The sequence below is a fragment of the Schistocerca gregaria genome, chromosome 1 (assembly GCF_023897955.1).
Source record: "Schistocerca gregaria isolate iqSchGreg1 chromosome 1, iqSchGreg1.2, whole genome shotgun sequence".
Taxonomy (NCBI): Eukaryota; Metazoa; Arthropoda; class Insecta; order Orthoptera; family Acrididae; genus Schistocerca; species Schistocerca gregaria.
The window spans coordinates 810403274-810419792 of record NC_064920.1 but is presented as its reverse complement, the minus strand read 5'-3'; the positions used below and the strand labels follow the sequence as shown (position 1 = coordinate 810419792).

General features: G+C 38.3%; 1 protein-coding gene across 1 annotated transcript in view; it reads left to right on the top strand.

Annotated features, from left to right (window-relative positions):
* The window catches only part of LOC126270752 (transcription factor E2F4-like), a 51187-nt gene extending 39389 nt beyond the window's left edge, over positions 1–11798 (top strand). The window contains exon 9 of the mRNA XM_049974096.1: positions 11316–11798. Within this exon, the coding sequence (XP_049830053.1) occupies positions 11316–11431 (116 nt within the window). The 3' untranslated portion in view covers positions 11432–11798. The remainder of the gene's footprint in view (positions 1–11315) is intronic.
* The last annotated feature ends 4721 nt before the right edge of the window (positions 11799–16519 follow it).

Here is a 16519-nt window from a genome sequence, read left to right as displayed (position 1 = left end):
AGCTAATAGACACATTTGAAAGTGAAAAAACTCTTCTTAGCTTTCATTAGGGTAAAAAGAGGGGTAGGTTTGCAAAGCCAGAAATGATGGCTTTGTCTTTCAGACTACAGGATGAGAGGACCCACCTGTTGAGAGGATGAGGAGAGAAATCTTATCTTCACCCTCACAAAAGGTGATGGTACCGTCTGAGTGGCAACCCCTCCTTTCTAACTTTCCTGAGGAAGGAACCAATAATTTTGAAAGCTACAAATAGTTTTCCTTGCTTTTCCATGTAACCCTAGTAGTTTCACAAAAGGTATAATGCAAAAGATCTGTTTAAAATGCTTGCTTCTTGTCAGTTTATTTTGATACAGATATTGAGGACTGGCAGTATTAGTAGCAATGATGAACAGTTTTTGAGGATTGTGAATTAAAACACAGTTATCCTACAGTCTGAATGACCAGTCCTTCCATTTTAACCTTCCCCAACCCATCTGTCTTTCCTCCAAAGACAATAACTAATAGTTCAAAAAGCTAGAACAGTTCCTTGTACTACTTTAATTTGTGTCTCCTGTTGAAGGTAAGTAGTGGTCAGTAATTTGTCTTAAATTATAGTTTCCTGAAGTGAATTTTCCTTTTGATACAATCAAGGATTTTAGTATCCTGTGATAGTGATTGGCAAGCTATTTCTGTTCCTTCTTTATAAAGTCAGTGAGTAATTTTAGCATCAGACCTTGTGAGGCAAACATTGACAGTATGTGTTAGAAGGACAGTGCTGATATTTTACACTGGAAAAGATATTGAGCGCTGGCAAAACTTGTAGCTCCAATATACAACTGACAAGTAGGATTGTTGCACTTCATTGACAACAGGTAATCTAAGTAGTGAAGGACAGTTGTTTCCTATGTTGTTACAAATTATAAAAATATGGTTATGAAATTTATCAGAACTGATAATTGTTCTTTTTGGCCTTCATTGGAACAATTTCTGCCTCATAGTTTCGTACGCTTAACATAAATGGTGTTGTTCAATAAGGCCCCCACCTTATATATATATATATATAAAAGTGACAAGGTTACGCAGAGATGTTCACCTCCACAATTTGAGAGCGAATGGAATGGTAAACGTAGATAAGCAGAATGAAAATAGGTTATGCACTTTAAGTAAAACTGAAAATGTGCCATGATAAAAGCCTGTGGAAATACCGTATTCACGTGAGTATAGACAACCCTGTTTATAGGATGAACCCCCTTTCTTTTTAAGAGGCTCCTTGAGAAAACCTTATGTTTCAACATGTTCTGACTATTCAAAATTACTTTCATTGACTTAGGGTATCTGCCTAAAACATTACCCTTACACCTATTCTAAGCTTATGCCATTTATTGGTAGTCGACATTTTGATAATACAATGAGAAATAAACGAAAAGAAATTGCTTACATTAATTTTTATCTTTACTGCCTCTTTGGTTTCGCCTGTCCCCCAGTGATATCATCATTTTTAATCATCATCCCAACAGGGCAGCTGTGAAACTTACATCTTTGTTGTCACAAATATTTAGCTGTTTCTTCTGAATATGTTATGATTTTCTTTTAACACATACTAGTCTGTCCCCACCACATCCCTTCACACGCCCTCAAGCAGCAATGCCCCTTCTGCATGCCATCCTTCTATCTCCCATCCCCACCCCATGCCTATTCCTTACCCCTCATCACTGTACTGATGCTCTGCTACTGTGAGGCACAGTTACGTCTTGCCACAATGACCAGACAGTGTTCATTTGTTTGTGAGTTTATTTTATTAAGCAGTGTTGGCTACAGTGTAAGACTGACGGATTGAAGTGAAACCTTGTAAATGACCAGCTGGTATTCAGTTTTACTATTACAGCATTGTTGTGTGTGAATTTTCTTTTCTTACCCCCACCCTCTCAGCTGTTAAGAATGTACTGTTAAGATGGAGAGTATAATCATATTAAACTGTAGAACGAGAAAATGAATAAAGAAGAAATCGAAAAGTGGATCATAACAAACCGCATTTAGTCCTTCACAAAAGTCCTGTCCTCGTATTGTGGAGAGGAGGGGGGACAGGATGTAAAAACATATTTATCAACACTCCTACCTCTGTACTTCAGGGGAAGACTTTCAGATTGTCAACCTGCGCTGCATAGAGACACCAAGTATTGTTATAATTTTGTGGTACATTGTTCTTTTGCTGGCATGTGTTCAAAAGCTACACCATAAGGAAAGCCTGTAAGTTTTTAGTGAAGTTTTGGTGTTAAACATAGTTTTTAAAAAGTGTAACACCACATGATGTTGTTCTCATTAGGTGTTCATTAGAGAAATTGTCGTTGCAAATGTGTGGCCCACAATTCTTTTCCAGTGGGCAAAATTTTCTTTGATGTGTGGCACACAAGTATTTATTCTGTTTTATTTCATTTGTTTTTTGAACTACAATGGACTGCCAGTATTGTCACTCATTGTGAAATAACTCCAGAAGGAATAATATTACTAATAATCATTAGAAATTTGAGGTTGAGAGTTGTCCTGGTACTTATCTAGAACACTTTGGGAAAACCTGGGACTACCCAAATCTCACCTCGCATTTAGAGTTCATTGTTGATGGGCTTAGTCTGATGCCTAAGTTATCTTCACCTCGCATTTCGAGCTTGTTGTCTGGCTCAGTCTGATGCCTAATATTCTAATGGGCATCACCGTGTCCATCGGAAGCTTAGCTATCCCTGGATAACTATCACCCACCAAACTTCCCGCTAGCATCCCCTGCCCTGTCTACCCACCAGATTCTTCAGCAATCCTCAGAGTACCACACTTCAAAGGTTTCTATTTCCTTGACTGAATACAGGTATTCTTGCTGAGAATGAGTGAGAGAAAAACATTTCAATAATTAATGGAAAATCTCATATAAAGATGTGAAACAATTACTAACAAAGAGATAGAGGGGCTGGCCAGTACTTACCTCAGCTCAGTACAGCCGATAGAGACACAAAAAACAACCGAAAATTTAAGCTCCTAGCTTTCGGAATAAATGTTCCTTCATCAGGGAGGAGAGAGGGGAAAGAAAGGGAAGAAGGGAAAGTGGATTTAGTTACTCACAACCCAGGTTATGAAGCAACAGGGAAAGGAAAACAGGGAAGGTAGCAAGGATGGAGGCATGGTTGTCAGAGGGAAGCCAAAGATATTCTACTGCAGGTACTGTGCCAGCTTCAAGCCAAAGAGGATGCATACAGAAGTAAAGAGGTGTATAGTATAAAGATGTAGGATGGAAAGATGCATGAATGGCTAAAGAGGAAAGGGAAAGAGGAGAAGACTGAAAAGTAAATGGGAGTGAGGTTGTTTAACGTAGGTTCAGTCCAGGGGGATGGCGGGATGAAAGGATGTGCTGGAGTGCAAGTTCCCATCTCCGCAGTTCAGAGGGACTGGTGTTGGGTGGGAGAAGCCAAATGGCACGTACAGTGTAGCAGGTTCCCACCCAACACCAGTCCCTCTGAACTGCGGAGATGGGAACTTGCACTCCAGCACATCCTTTCATCCCGCCATCCCCCTGGACTAAACCTACGTTAAACCACCTCACTCCCATTTACTTTTCAGTCTTCTCCTCTTTCCCTTTCCTCTTTAGCCATTCATGCATCTTTCCATCCTACATCTTTATACTATACACCTCTTTACTTCTGTATGCATCCTCTTTGGCTTGAAGCTGGCACAGTACCTGCAGTAGAATATCTTTGGCTTCCCTCTGACAACCATGCCTCCATCCTTGCTACCTTCCCTGTTTTCCTTTCCCTGTTGCTTCATAACCTAGAAAAACATTTCACTTTGGCATGAAAATTTGAAGTGCTGTTGGTTATTGTAGAAACTCGTTGACAGTGTATATTTTCTAATTGATCATGATAAACTTAGCTCATGATTATGATAAACTCGGCACATATGTGACTAGACCGTCAAGTTTTGACAAAACAGAACCTTTTGTCTTGAACTGAGTTGGCATATGTATTATCCCCATTGGACACTAGGAAATGAAAATGAGATAGTTTAGACAGTACTGGCAATATAAAATATCCTGGTTGTAAAGGCCAGTTTTATTCAACTTTTGAAAATAACTGAGAATACAAGACCTTCTGATGCATCCTCAAAGATAGAAACCCTACATACTCCATTTCTCATATTAAGCTGCCATTGTAAGGAAATAGAATTTCACTCTCCAACAAATTAGTTGAATGTATTGTATTTTGTTGCATTTGGATTGGAAAAATAACTATGCATCAGAAACTGATAATGTTGTTGTTATGTTATTTGTGGTGATATTTAATTTCCTATATCAAAACTGTAACCATTAGGATTTAGCGGCAAATAAAAAACTACCTGAACAATGTCTTCATTCTTAGTAATGAAACAAAATAAATGATCAAAGTGAGAATGTGTGAATTACCTCAAATTAGAGTCCTCATCAAATATAAGTTTATTTTCTGGTATAAAGCAGTGTAATTTTGATTTCTCCCTCCTAGTATGCAATTAGTTACACTAAGTGTATGGTGTATCCTAATTTCTAATATTGCAAATTGTATGGGAATATATCAAGACTGTATTCAAACACAAAAGATATCCAGTCCCAGTTGGTATGTAAGTTCATAAATAAGTTACAGGGTAATCAGCAACTCTGTCATACATCGTCTTATAAAAAGCCAAGAGTAATTTAATGATTTGACATTACAGTGTTGGGTTCCCCTTAATAAGTCATAATCTTTCTCATAACATAGTGGTGTGTGTGTGTGTGTGTGTGTGTGTGTGTGTGTGTGTGTGTGTGTGTGTGTGTGTGTGTCTATGGGATATTGGTTACAGTGAATACACCATGTCACTATTGATAATTGGGAACAAGAAATATTGGTTTTATTTTATGGCCAGTTTTTGTGTTGAAAGTATACCTATCAGTTACATTTTTATTTATTGGTATTATTGATGGTTTAGATTTATTGAAGGAAAAAATATATTGAACATTAAAGAAAAAGTATCTCAGTGGTCATTCTCTAATCAAAACTGTTATCTCTGGAAACATTATGCTACCAATTAGTCAACACATCACTATAGTGTGGAAGCAGCCATCTACGTTCATGCTCATAAATGAAGGATATTTGCAGAAATGTGGTGCCACACAACGTGGCACTACACAAAACTGGCGCTAATAGCATAGGCACATAGGGAACACATACAACACAGATCTGTAAGTCCACGGTATTGGTGATAAATTGAGAAAACCATCCCGAAACACATCTACAAAATGCCACTGTTTCCTGCGCATGTACCCCCACATCAATATGGGATATGATCACCATGCACACGTACACAGGCTGCACAATGGGTTGGCATACTCTGGATCAGATGGTCGAGCAGCTGCTGGGGTATAGCCTCCCATTCCTGCACCAGTGCCCGTTGGAGCTTCTGAAGTGTCCTAGGGGTTTGAAGACCTGCAGCGATATGTTGACCGAGAACATCCCAGACGCACTCGATGGGGTTTAGGTCTGGAGAACAGGCAGGCAGGTCGTTCCACTCACCTGGTATCTTCTGTTTCAAGGTACGCCTCCAAGATGGCAACTAGGTGGAGCCATGCATTATCATCCTTTCGAAGGAAGGTTAGGGTGTATACGACCCGGGAGATCCGGGAAAAACCCGGGAATTGTTTAGAATTCCAGGAATTTTTCATTGTTTTAGGTTTCAGTTAATTTTTTGTGATTTTGACTGATAAGAACCAATACTCTAACAAAGGATATTATTGTATCATGATACTGCAGCAACAAAACACGGAAAAAAAGAAAGAAATAAAAAGAAAATAAAACTTAAGTTGCGTAGGAAATGTGTCTTATACAACCAAAAAACAGTGCTCATAAAAGCGTCTGCCGACAGTAAAGTGTGTCGAAGGCTTTATGAACAGTATGCAATGCTTTATAACAAATTGCCTCTGATGAGTGTGACATGACAACAGTTTAAATTAGATTCGTTTGAGCTGTTGCGGGTGGGCTCTTGAGCATGTGTAGTTGAGTTGCGTATGAGTAGTACCTTCTCCTGCTTCCGGTTACGGAAGTGTGACTGGGCACCACTACTTAATAGTGCCCGGTTCGGAAATATCTTAGATCTGGGGCTGACGCACAGAGCAGTCAGTTGTTGTGGGGAGGTGGGTCCCCTCCATGTGACCTGTGTTTACGTTCAGTGATTTTGTTGTTTCCTCTTCGTTTATTTCTCTCACGTTAAATGATAACAAAAGGGATTTTTGTGGCCGGGAGCTATCAAATGAATTAAAATACGTTCACATAATTACGGCAGGCTGAAATATGTTAGTTTCAGATTTTGTTTCCACAGTCAAGCAGTAATCGCCTTACAGAACAATGAAGTTATTTTTGCGGTTTGCTGAAGAGATTTAGCTTTTATTAATCCTTTCTACTGAGGCAGTCAATTTATTTGAAACAAAGTGTTTAATTTCACGCTATTGGTTAGTTTCAACTGTTCGCTGCATTTGAAGTGCACGTATGGCATTATGCTATAATAAAGAACCAAACATGAGTACCGGTACCCCAAGAAAATTTACATACGGATGTGCATTTTAAGCTGAATTATGCACTTCAGTATAGTTCGCAAAATACCAACGCTCGTAAAGTATCCTTTGATGTCTTGTTTCTTTTATGACATAATGTAAGATCTTTTAATGTTCTACATGTACAAAGATATGGGCTTAGAGCGTCATCCTTGCTGCGCAAGTGTGGTGACGCCAGTTATCTGGCACTTTCTTGCAACTGCTGAAACGAACCTATTTTAACAGGTTGTGGGAAAATATTGCGAATGGTGGTTTGAAAAGTGTTACATTCAACGCAGATTTCCTTTTACGCAAGATGAATTATGTGCGAGAATGTACAATGAATTTCTTAAATCACGAAGTGTTTGACTCTCATTTAAAAATCAACTCTTTTGAGGACGACCATTTAGAAGTATTTCGAGCCCAGAAGATGAAACATTTGCGTCATTATTAAAAATTTTACTGGCACATTTGTGTGTGTATCTTAAAGTGCAACACGCACAAAAAAGATCAACATTATATGTGGAAGCTTACCTTCTCTTCCAACTTATTAATCTTAGAGACCAATATTATATGTGAATGCTGTGTATATTAATTTAAGCCATTAACTTTTCTTATTTGTGAATTCGCGCTACTAAGAGTGATCTTGCTATTGGCTGACTACATTACGTGAATGAGCTATGACGCTTACAAAAGCGCATCGCAATATCAATTTAAATGCTTTGGAAAGTGACATGCGTTATTTGGTGGAATTCAAATTTATACCTTCATAATACTAATATATGCAGTGTACATGTTGCTGCACATCAAAGGTCTTTCAAAACGTGTTTTTCCCCGAGTTTCGTTTTCTAAAGTGCTGGGAAATTCTACGTCGGTATATAAAACCAGAAACATTCAAAGGATTGATGACTTTTACTGTGCCGAGGAAGAGTATACTGTCACTTAACATGGAAAAAGTGTATTTTTAACTGGGAAATCTGGGAATTTTTTTTCGTTGTCCACATATACACCCTGAAGGTGGAACGAACTGCACCCCTAAAAAGGCGGACATACTGGTGCAAAATAATATCCCGATACAACTGGCCTGTTACAGTTCCTCTGTCAAAGACACTCAGGGGTGTAAGTGCACCAATCATAATCCCACCCCACACTATCAAACCACTACCTCCATACAGGTCCCTTTCAAGGACATTAAGGGGTTGGTATCTGGTTCGTGGTTCACGTCATATGAAAACCCGGTGAGAATCACTGTTTAGACTATACCTGGACTCATCCCTGAACATAACCTGGGACCACTGTTCCAATGACCATTCCTGTGTTCTTGACGGGCTCTTCTGTGACCTGGGGTCAGTGAAATTCACCTTGCAGGTTTCCAGGCGAGTAAATCATGTCTGTTCAGTCTTCTGTAGACGGTGTGTCTGGAGACAACTGTTTCAGTGGCTGATGTAAGGTCCCAAGCAAGGGTACCTGCAGTACTCCGTGGCCGTCTGTGGGCACTGATGGTGAGATATCGATCTTCTTGTGTTGTCGTACACTGGATGTCTCACACTGTAGCGCTTGGACATGTTTCCTGTCTGCTGGAATCATTGCCATAATCTTGAGATCACACTTTGTAGCACACGGGGGGCCCACACTACAGCCTGCTGTGTTTGACCAGTCTCTAAGTCACCCTATTATCCTACCCCTTATGTCATCAGTATGTGTTCTTTGAGCCATTTTCAACATACAGTCACCATTAGCTTGTCTGAAAACATCTGCACACTTCCTCATTGCACCATACTCTGACATGCACCAACACACCTCTGCGTATGCGGACTGCTGCCAGCGCCACCATGCGACGACCACAGGTCAAATGCACCACTATGTCATAGTCAGAGGTGATTTAAACCACAAACTGCCCACCAGTGTTGTTTCACCATATATCAGCATTATCCTTAATTTATGAGCATGAGTGTGTATTTATTTGCCTTCAGCACAACATGAGGCATTTGACAGCCTTTACATTTCCTGCTGGCAAAGTTGCTTCCCCACTAAATTATGAAGAAATTATTACGCATAACATATTCTGTGCCAGGTCAGCATTAAGAGTTTGTCATTTATCATCCTATGGCTGTTAAAAAGAAATCTATGGCTGTGAACAAAGCCTTGAATGGGTATCTGCGACTATAGGAGTTAGTCTATTGTGAAGGTGCAATCCAGTGTGTTGATGTTTCCTTCACTTTTTTAAAAGTTTTCCTGTTTCATTACCAAAAATTCCTTTTCCCACAATTGTCTTTAAATTTGGAAAAGAGGTAATAGTTTTATCTGATGTTACATTTCCCAAAAATTTTTCACAACAAATCTTTCCAGAAATATTCCGTTTTGATACATTTAATAATGTGATGATGCATTAATTAAACAAATATTTTTGTAGTACAGAAGTATAAATATGGTACCTTTGCATCAAAAACACGTGAATCAACATGACACCTGCTCGTTTTGCTTCTGAAGGCCAGTCACAGTTCAGGACCCATGTTTCTGGTGGTAAAACAAATCACTGAGAATATTTATTTGAATTTTGCTTTAGTATTATTTTTACCATTTTTGTTAATTCAGTTTTTGATGGCAGATTGATCAGTTTTGTGGCCAGAGTTCGCAGTTCGGTTCAGAGATTGTTCAGAGTTCCGAATTCATATCAACCATACTACTCACACAACTTGGTATACATTCTGCTGTCAGTTATATGCGACAACTGTGATGATTACTTGGTGTCAAGTATCTTGTGCAGTGATCAGCTGATAGAAGCAAATCAAGCAGACACTATATTGATTTGCATGTTTGAAAAACTAAAGTGACTGTGTTTGGCTGTTTTTGCATTTATACTTTTGTTATGTAAGTACACAGTTTGATGGAGTACCACATTAATGAGCTCTAAAATGAATTATTTTGGTGCAATTAGTCGTGCAAAATTGTCTGGAAATGTAAAGTCGACGATTAAAACTGTTACTGGCAAGTTCATCAGAAGTACGGTATTTTCGTTTGATGTCACATCAAGAACCATAATTCATTATGTTGGAAATGAATTGTCACATGAAGATTACGAGGGATACGGGCGGAATCAAAATCCAATTTCAGCATCAAGTATCTATCAGTTAGAAATGTGGTGAACTGTCATCCCCAGGATTACATTTTTCAGGGGGAAAGTGTTGAATTTTATGACATTTTGCGAAAACATATCTTTTGTCGAATGTTTTGGCCCATATCAGTAATGTTAGTACTGCTTTCCGGAAGATAATTGCCATAACGAATAAAGAGGAGACACTTCAGCGGTGATAGCTGAACCCCCACCATCATTATGAAGGGAAGCATTGTTATACAACACTGTGGTCTGATGTTCATGTAACAGTGACCAGCAGTCCTGGTGAATAAGTTATCTGAGGTCAAATGTGTAAGAATTTCCTGATGTGCTTACGGGAAAGTTGTTAGATGTCTGCTTTACAGATTGTGTTGCGTTTGGCTGTTTGGGGAAACATCAGTAGCAAGGCTGGGGTAGATGGTGGCAGCTACTTTGGACAAGTCTTGCATCTGATTCCCAGGGATTTGGCATATGGAGCTGGCGATTGGTGGCTAGAAATATACTGCCTAGAGAAGTAGGACATCAGATTAAATGCTTTAAGGAGGTGCTAAAAAGAATGCACATTTTTCATTGACTACAGATACGGTGTCCATGGCTAACATGGCTGTTGGAGGGGGTTTGTGGAATGGATACGGTAGTAGTAGATGCCAGATTGAAGGTATTGTTGGGGATCAGAAATGAACAGTCGAATGAGTGATATCCAGGAAGGTAGTTTGCTGATATATGGACGAACTCATGAAAAGAAGGGACGAAATGTTGTGAGGTCACTGGATTGTTGATAAAATTTGCTTAGCCTGTGTCAAAATCATTAAGATGGCGATATGAATCTGAACCAGATCAAAGTTTTAAGATTCTTTGTGGTTTGGAAGAAGTACGCTATATGATGTAACAGATTTATACAAGATGTTGGTTTAAGAGTGCCCACAGCATTCTTATTGTTTTGTTTCTAGATGTTACATTCAGAGAAAAATTGACTGTGACTTAGTGACCAGTCCTAAAAGTGACATTGATAGATATGCTTTTTACTCACTGCTTTGCAATGTACAGTGAGCATGCAGAAATAACATTCTTTAAGTTGCTTCTATGAGAATTTGCTTATAGGGACTGAGCCAGTGTTTTCTAACATGTGAACAAGAATTCAGCAGTCTCACAGGCTGCTTCTGTTCTGAAGTTTAATTTAGTTGAACTAGAGACTTGTCATTGACAACCAGTATCAAAATTATTTAGATAATATAACTAAACAGCAATTTGTGGGTAGTGTTGGAGCAAGGTAATTGTGATAGTTTCCTGGTTATTACTTTAGCATTAAGATGTATTTTACCAAAACTTCATCAGAAGTGTACCATTCAAAAACTGGAAGTATAATTTACATAGATAGGGGATGCATTAGTATGTCACTGAATTATGAGTATGGAGTACAAATGGTTTAATTGTATAGTTAATCAATTTTAGGAAAGCTATATTGCAGTGGCCAACTATTCTTACATGGCAGTTAAAGGGCTGTAATATTATTACTAAAGTCTTAAGTCCCGTCAGACTTAAATTAAATCCATTGTAGTAAGGTACAAGATTTTTTGAACTTTCGAATTGATGTAACATTTCTGTGTAAAAATGTCATCTCACTAATGTGTGTTGTTTATTTTGCAGTTTTTGGGCCTTTTGTGAGATTGAGTCCTCCTCCAAGTGATAAGGACTACTGCTTCAATCTCAGTGATTCAGAAGGAGTTTGTGACTTGTTTGATGTTCCATTGATTTCTATGTGAATAGTTCCTCCATACAAGCAGTTGCAACTCCCATTATGAAACTTATTGACCGTTATGTCACCATGCTTAAGTGGCATATTGTGAATATAAATTTATATTTATACATTCCTTTGTTGTGTGAAACAGTTGTAAGAAAAGTATTCTTCTTGTACAATATATTTTTTATTTTTGATGTTTGTGAACACTCAAATGATCATGCTATGAAGAGTTTGTTTTTAAATTTTTGTGAATATTTATGTGACACATACTTTTGTCAGAAGTATGTTATGTATAAAGCACTGTGTGGCAGCTTGTGTATATTGTACAAAGTTTTAGTATAGTTTTCTAATGAGTAATGTACTGAAGTAAAGCTTTATCAAGCAACATACCACTGAAAAGTGCTCACCTTTACTCCCTGTACCCTAATCTTATACAGGTATGTTGTCAGGCATAACATGAATGAATGTCATGTGACATGAATGAAAGTGATTTGTGAAGTCATATCATTCACTATATTATTTTGGCATGGAGTGGTGTGCATGGTAGGTTTACAACATGTGAAACGTGCTTTTATATTTTTGTAACTCTCCAGTTGTCTAACGAGGAAATGGTCCAATCTAATATTTTGAAACCAAGCCTGTGATTTTTTTTATACAGGAAGAATGCAATGAAAGATGTTTACCATCAAAATTTTAGCTACTAAGAAACACCGAAAAGATTTCTTAAAAATGGTTAAAGTTATTAATTTTTGTCGCATAAAGAAATGCATATGACAGCAGCTTGTACAGCCCTTCCTGCGTAGCAATTGATTGGCCATGACATGAGTATAGTGCAGCATATTGCTAACATCCTAAGTGAAACACATGAATTCAAAGCACCTAAGCCATACAGAAAATGTCACGTGTCATAAGAGGCAGTTCGCATTGACAGCTACGTGGCATACGTAATTCTCAAGTATCTGACTAGCAGAGGCAAATAAATTGAGGCATTGTTGGATGTTATATTGCAGACTTCCATCAATTGGACTGTAATTTATTAAAATGTGTCTCACACATAAACCATTTTATAACAGTTCTAGTAGCACAGTTCTTATAATACTTTCTGAATAATGTGTGTTAGTAATGACACTTCTTTGTTTATTCCCCATAGCCATCGTGACAAAACGTGAATCTAATGTGCCATCGAATGTAAGTCGCACCTCAATTTTAAAAATTAAAATTTTGGTTCCATACGGTAATCTTCTCTACTTGCCTTCCATTTTGTGACTACCTAATTCAAACACTATGTGGAGTACTGTAGCAGGCCAACAGTAATGAAACATAGTTGAGAAGTACAAAAATGCATTGTAATGTACTAACAGTACCTAAATTTTAACAAGCAAATAAAAATAAAAAAATACATGTTCTATTTGAACTCTCAGCTAAACAAAATTTCCTCTCCTGGCAGTAATGGATTTTGTTCTGACACCTGCGAACAGAATTCAGAACTGGAAATACATATCAGCTCTTTTAACACTCTAACCTCATAGCTGATTTACGTTGTCATTTCCTTAATTCATAGATACTGTACCCATATTTTCTTGCTAGAGTTTATAAAATGTTTTGCTAGTTCAAATCACATAAGGTAAGAAATACCAGTGAACAATTCAAGTTCATACTCAAATCTAATGCACTATCAAATCTTGTGCACACTAGATTCTTGCAAATACAGTATCTGAAAACCGAAAACAAACATTTTCCTTGCAGCAAGCACTTCTGGTGAAAAAAAATAAAATTAATGCTTTCCAACCTGTCACAGTAATTTGCAAGTTTTATTTAGACAGAACTGAAGTTACAAGAAACTGTCTTGGCCATTGCTCTGCTTATTGTGGTGCATATGAGCACACTTGAGCACTTTGGAAAACGTGCCAGTGCAGAAATGACAAATTTAAGAATACTGTTCCCCTGATAAACCTTGATTACACAGAACTATCAGAAATTCTACAATCTGTTTCCTTAAAAATATTTTCTGCTGTTGAAAAAAAACCTCTTTATCAGAGGTGCCAATGGTTGTTCTGGGAGGAATCTGATCATAGAAACAGTCCTATTGTCCTGAAAGACATGTTATGTCCAGGCCAAAAGACCAACAAAATAATGTCTGCAACAGGTTAAGAACTGTTTCAAATGAAATGTTAAATCATTGTTTGCTATTTCTTTCAGGTTTTGTGAGGTCAGTTAAATATTTTTGCCACAAAATGGGTTCTCACCCCCCCCCCCCCCTCCCCTTAATTTTTATTTATTTATACGTCAAGTTCCGTAGGAGCAAATGTCCAACGTCATGGAACATGTCAGTACATGAAATTACAACATAAGAGTAATAAAAATATTCATGAACCTTACAAAGTCAGTCCATAAGTTTAACACTTTCACTGCAGCATCGGTGCAGGCGTGCAACTCTCCAGTGCGGGCCGGTAACACACTGAAACGGCAGGTACCGCTCGGAGCCGACGCTCCTAAGCACACCTGAGCTACAGCCTGACGTCAAGACCTTGTAAGATCTGTAGGGTCACGTTCTATACTGACTTAATGATGCCACCTTATGCATTACTTCAACTAAGCTTCGATTGTATTGTGGCAATGTTTTAAAGTCTGCTGTCTGACACCTCTATGGGGACAGGCTTCATTCAAATGTTCGTAATTTGTTGATAATGTAACAAAAAATACAGTTCCAACAAGCAAAAAATCCACTGTATTCACGAAAAATTTGGATTCATTAGAAATTACATTTTCTTCAGATGCGCATTTTTAAGATTGATTCTGATAAGAGGTCGTCAATTTCGTAGTATGTTTTCTCCTGGTATGAGATAATTAGCTGTCTACACTTTCATAGACGCCCGGATGTGTAGAAATTAGTAAGCGAAACACACACTACGTGGAGGCTTCTCGTGTCCCCCCATCACTTCAATTGCGGTGCTTTTAAAACAAATTTAGCACAATTTCTTACGCAAAAAACTGAAGTGAACGCTTTACAACACAAAAGAAAACCTCATTTCTGTGTACACGTGAAAAAAAGTTCTAACCTTTCACGTCATAAAAAGAAACCATGCAATGTCAAAAGAAATAAAAGTTGTCCTTGATAATCGGAATTTCCCCGATATTATTGTGTTTTTGCTACTTATGGGAAATCATACAACAGTTCAAGCAGTATCCACGTTTGTCTGGGCAGGTTGTACACTCGTATGGTGTATCAGTGCGCTTGCCTTGTTCCGCGCACTTCTTACACGCTTCCTCATAACTTGCATCTTCCCTGCAGTAGCTTCCCGCTTTTGCACAACATGTGATTGTTTGTGATGTTTCTTGCTCACATTTCGTGGAACGTCCATTGGTGGAAGGAAGCCCTTTATAATGTTCATTCTATAATCGTTCAATGTCATTTTATTTCCTGAGTATTTGTTGTACAGATATGTTGTTGTTGTTGTTGTTGTTGTTGTCGTCGTCTTCAGTCCTGAGAGACTGGTTTGATGCAGCTCTCCATGCTACTCTATCCTGTGCAAGCTTCTTCATCTCCTAGTACCTACTGCAACCTACATCCTTCTGAATCTGCTTAGTGTATTCATCTACTTGGTCTCCCTCTACGATTTTTACCCTCCACGCTGCCCTCCAGTGCTAAATTGGTGATCCCTTGATGCCTCAAAACATGTCCTGCCAACTGATCCCTTCTTCTAGTCTAGTTGTGCCACAAACTTCTCTTCCCCCCAATCCTATTCAATACCTCCTCATTAGTTACGTGATCTATCCACCTTATCTTCAGCATTCTTCTGTCGCACCACATTTTGAAAGCTTCTATTCTGTTCTTGTCCAAACTATTTATCGTCCATGTTTCACTTCCATACATGGCTACACTCCATACAAATACTTACAGAAACAACTTCCTGATACATAAATCTATATTTGATGTTAACAAATTTCTCTTCTTCAGAAACGCTTTCCTTGTCATTGCCAGTCTACATTTTATATCCTCTCTACTTCGACCATCGTCAGTTATTTTACTTCCTAAATAGCAAAACTCTTTTATTACTTTAAGTGTCTCATTTCCTAATCTAATTCCCTCAGCATCACCTGATTTAATTTGACTACATTCCATTATTCTCGTTTTGCTTTTGTTGATGTTAATCTTACATTCTCCTTTCAAGACACTGTCCATTCCGTTCAATTGCTCTTGCAAGTCCTTTGCCGTCTCTGACAGAATTACAATGTCATCGGCGAACTTCAAAGTTTTTACTTCTTCTCCATGAATTTTAATATCTACTCCGAATTTTTCTTTACCGCTTGCTCAATATACAGATTGAATAACATTGGGGAGAGGCTACAACCCTGTCTCACTCCCTTCCCAACCACTGCTTCCCTTTCATGCCCCTTGACTCTTATTACTGCCATCTGGTTTCTGTACAAATTGTAAATAGCCTTTCGCTCCCTGTATTTTAGCCCTGCCACCTTTAGAATTTGAAAGAGAGTATTTCAGTCAACATTGTCAAAAGCTTTCTCTAAGTCTACAAATGCTAGAAATGTATGTTTGCCTTTTCTTAATCTTTCTTCTAAGATAAGTCGTAAGGTCAGTATTGCCTCATGTGTTCCATCATTTCTACGGAATCCAAACTGATCCTCCCCGAGGTCCGCATCTACCAGTTTTTCCATTGGTCTGTAAAGAATTCGCGTTAGTATTTTGCAGCTGTGACTTATTAAACTGATAGTTCGGTAATTTTCACATCTGTCAACACCTGCTTTCTTTGGGATTGGAATTATTATATTCTTCTTGAAGTCTGAAGGTATTTCGCCTGTCTCATACATCTTGCTCACCAGCTGGTAGTTTTATCATGACTGGCTCTCCCAAGGCCGTCAGTAGTTCTAATGGAATGTTGTCTATAATGGAATGTTGTCTATTCCCGGGGTCTTGTTTCGACTCAGGTCTTTCAGTACTCTGTCAAACTCTTCACGCAGTATCGTATCTCCCATGTCGTCTTCATCTACATCCTCTTCCATTTCCATAATATTGTCCTCAAGTACGTCGCCCTTGTATAAGCCTCCTATATACTCCTTCCACCTTTCTGCCTTCCCTTCTTTGCTTAGAACT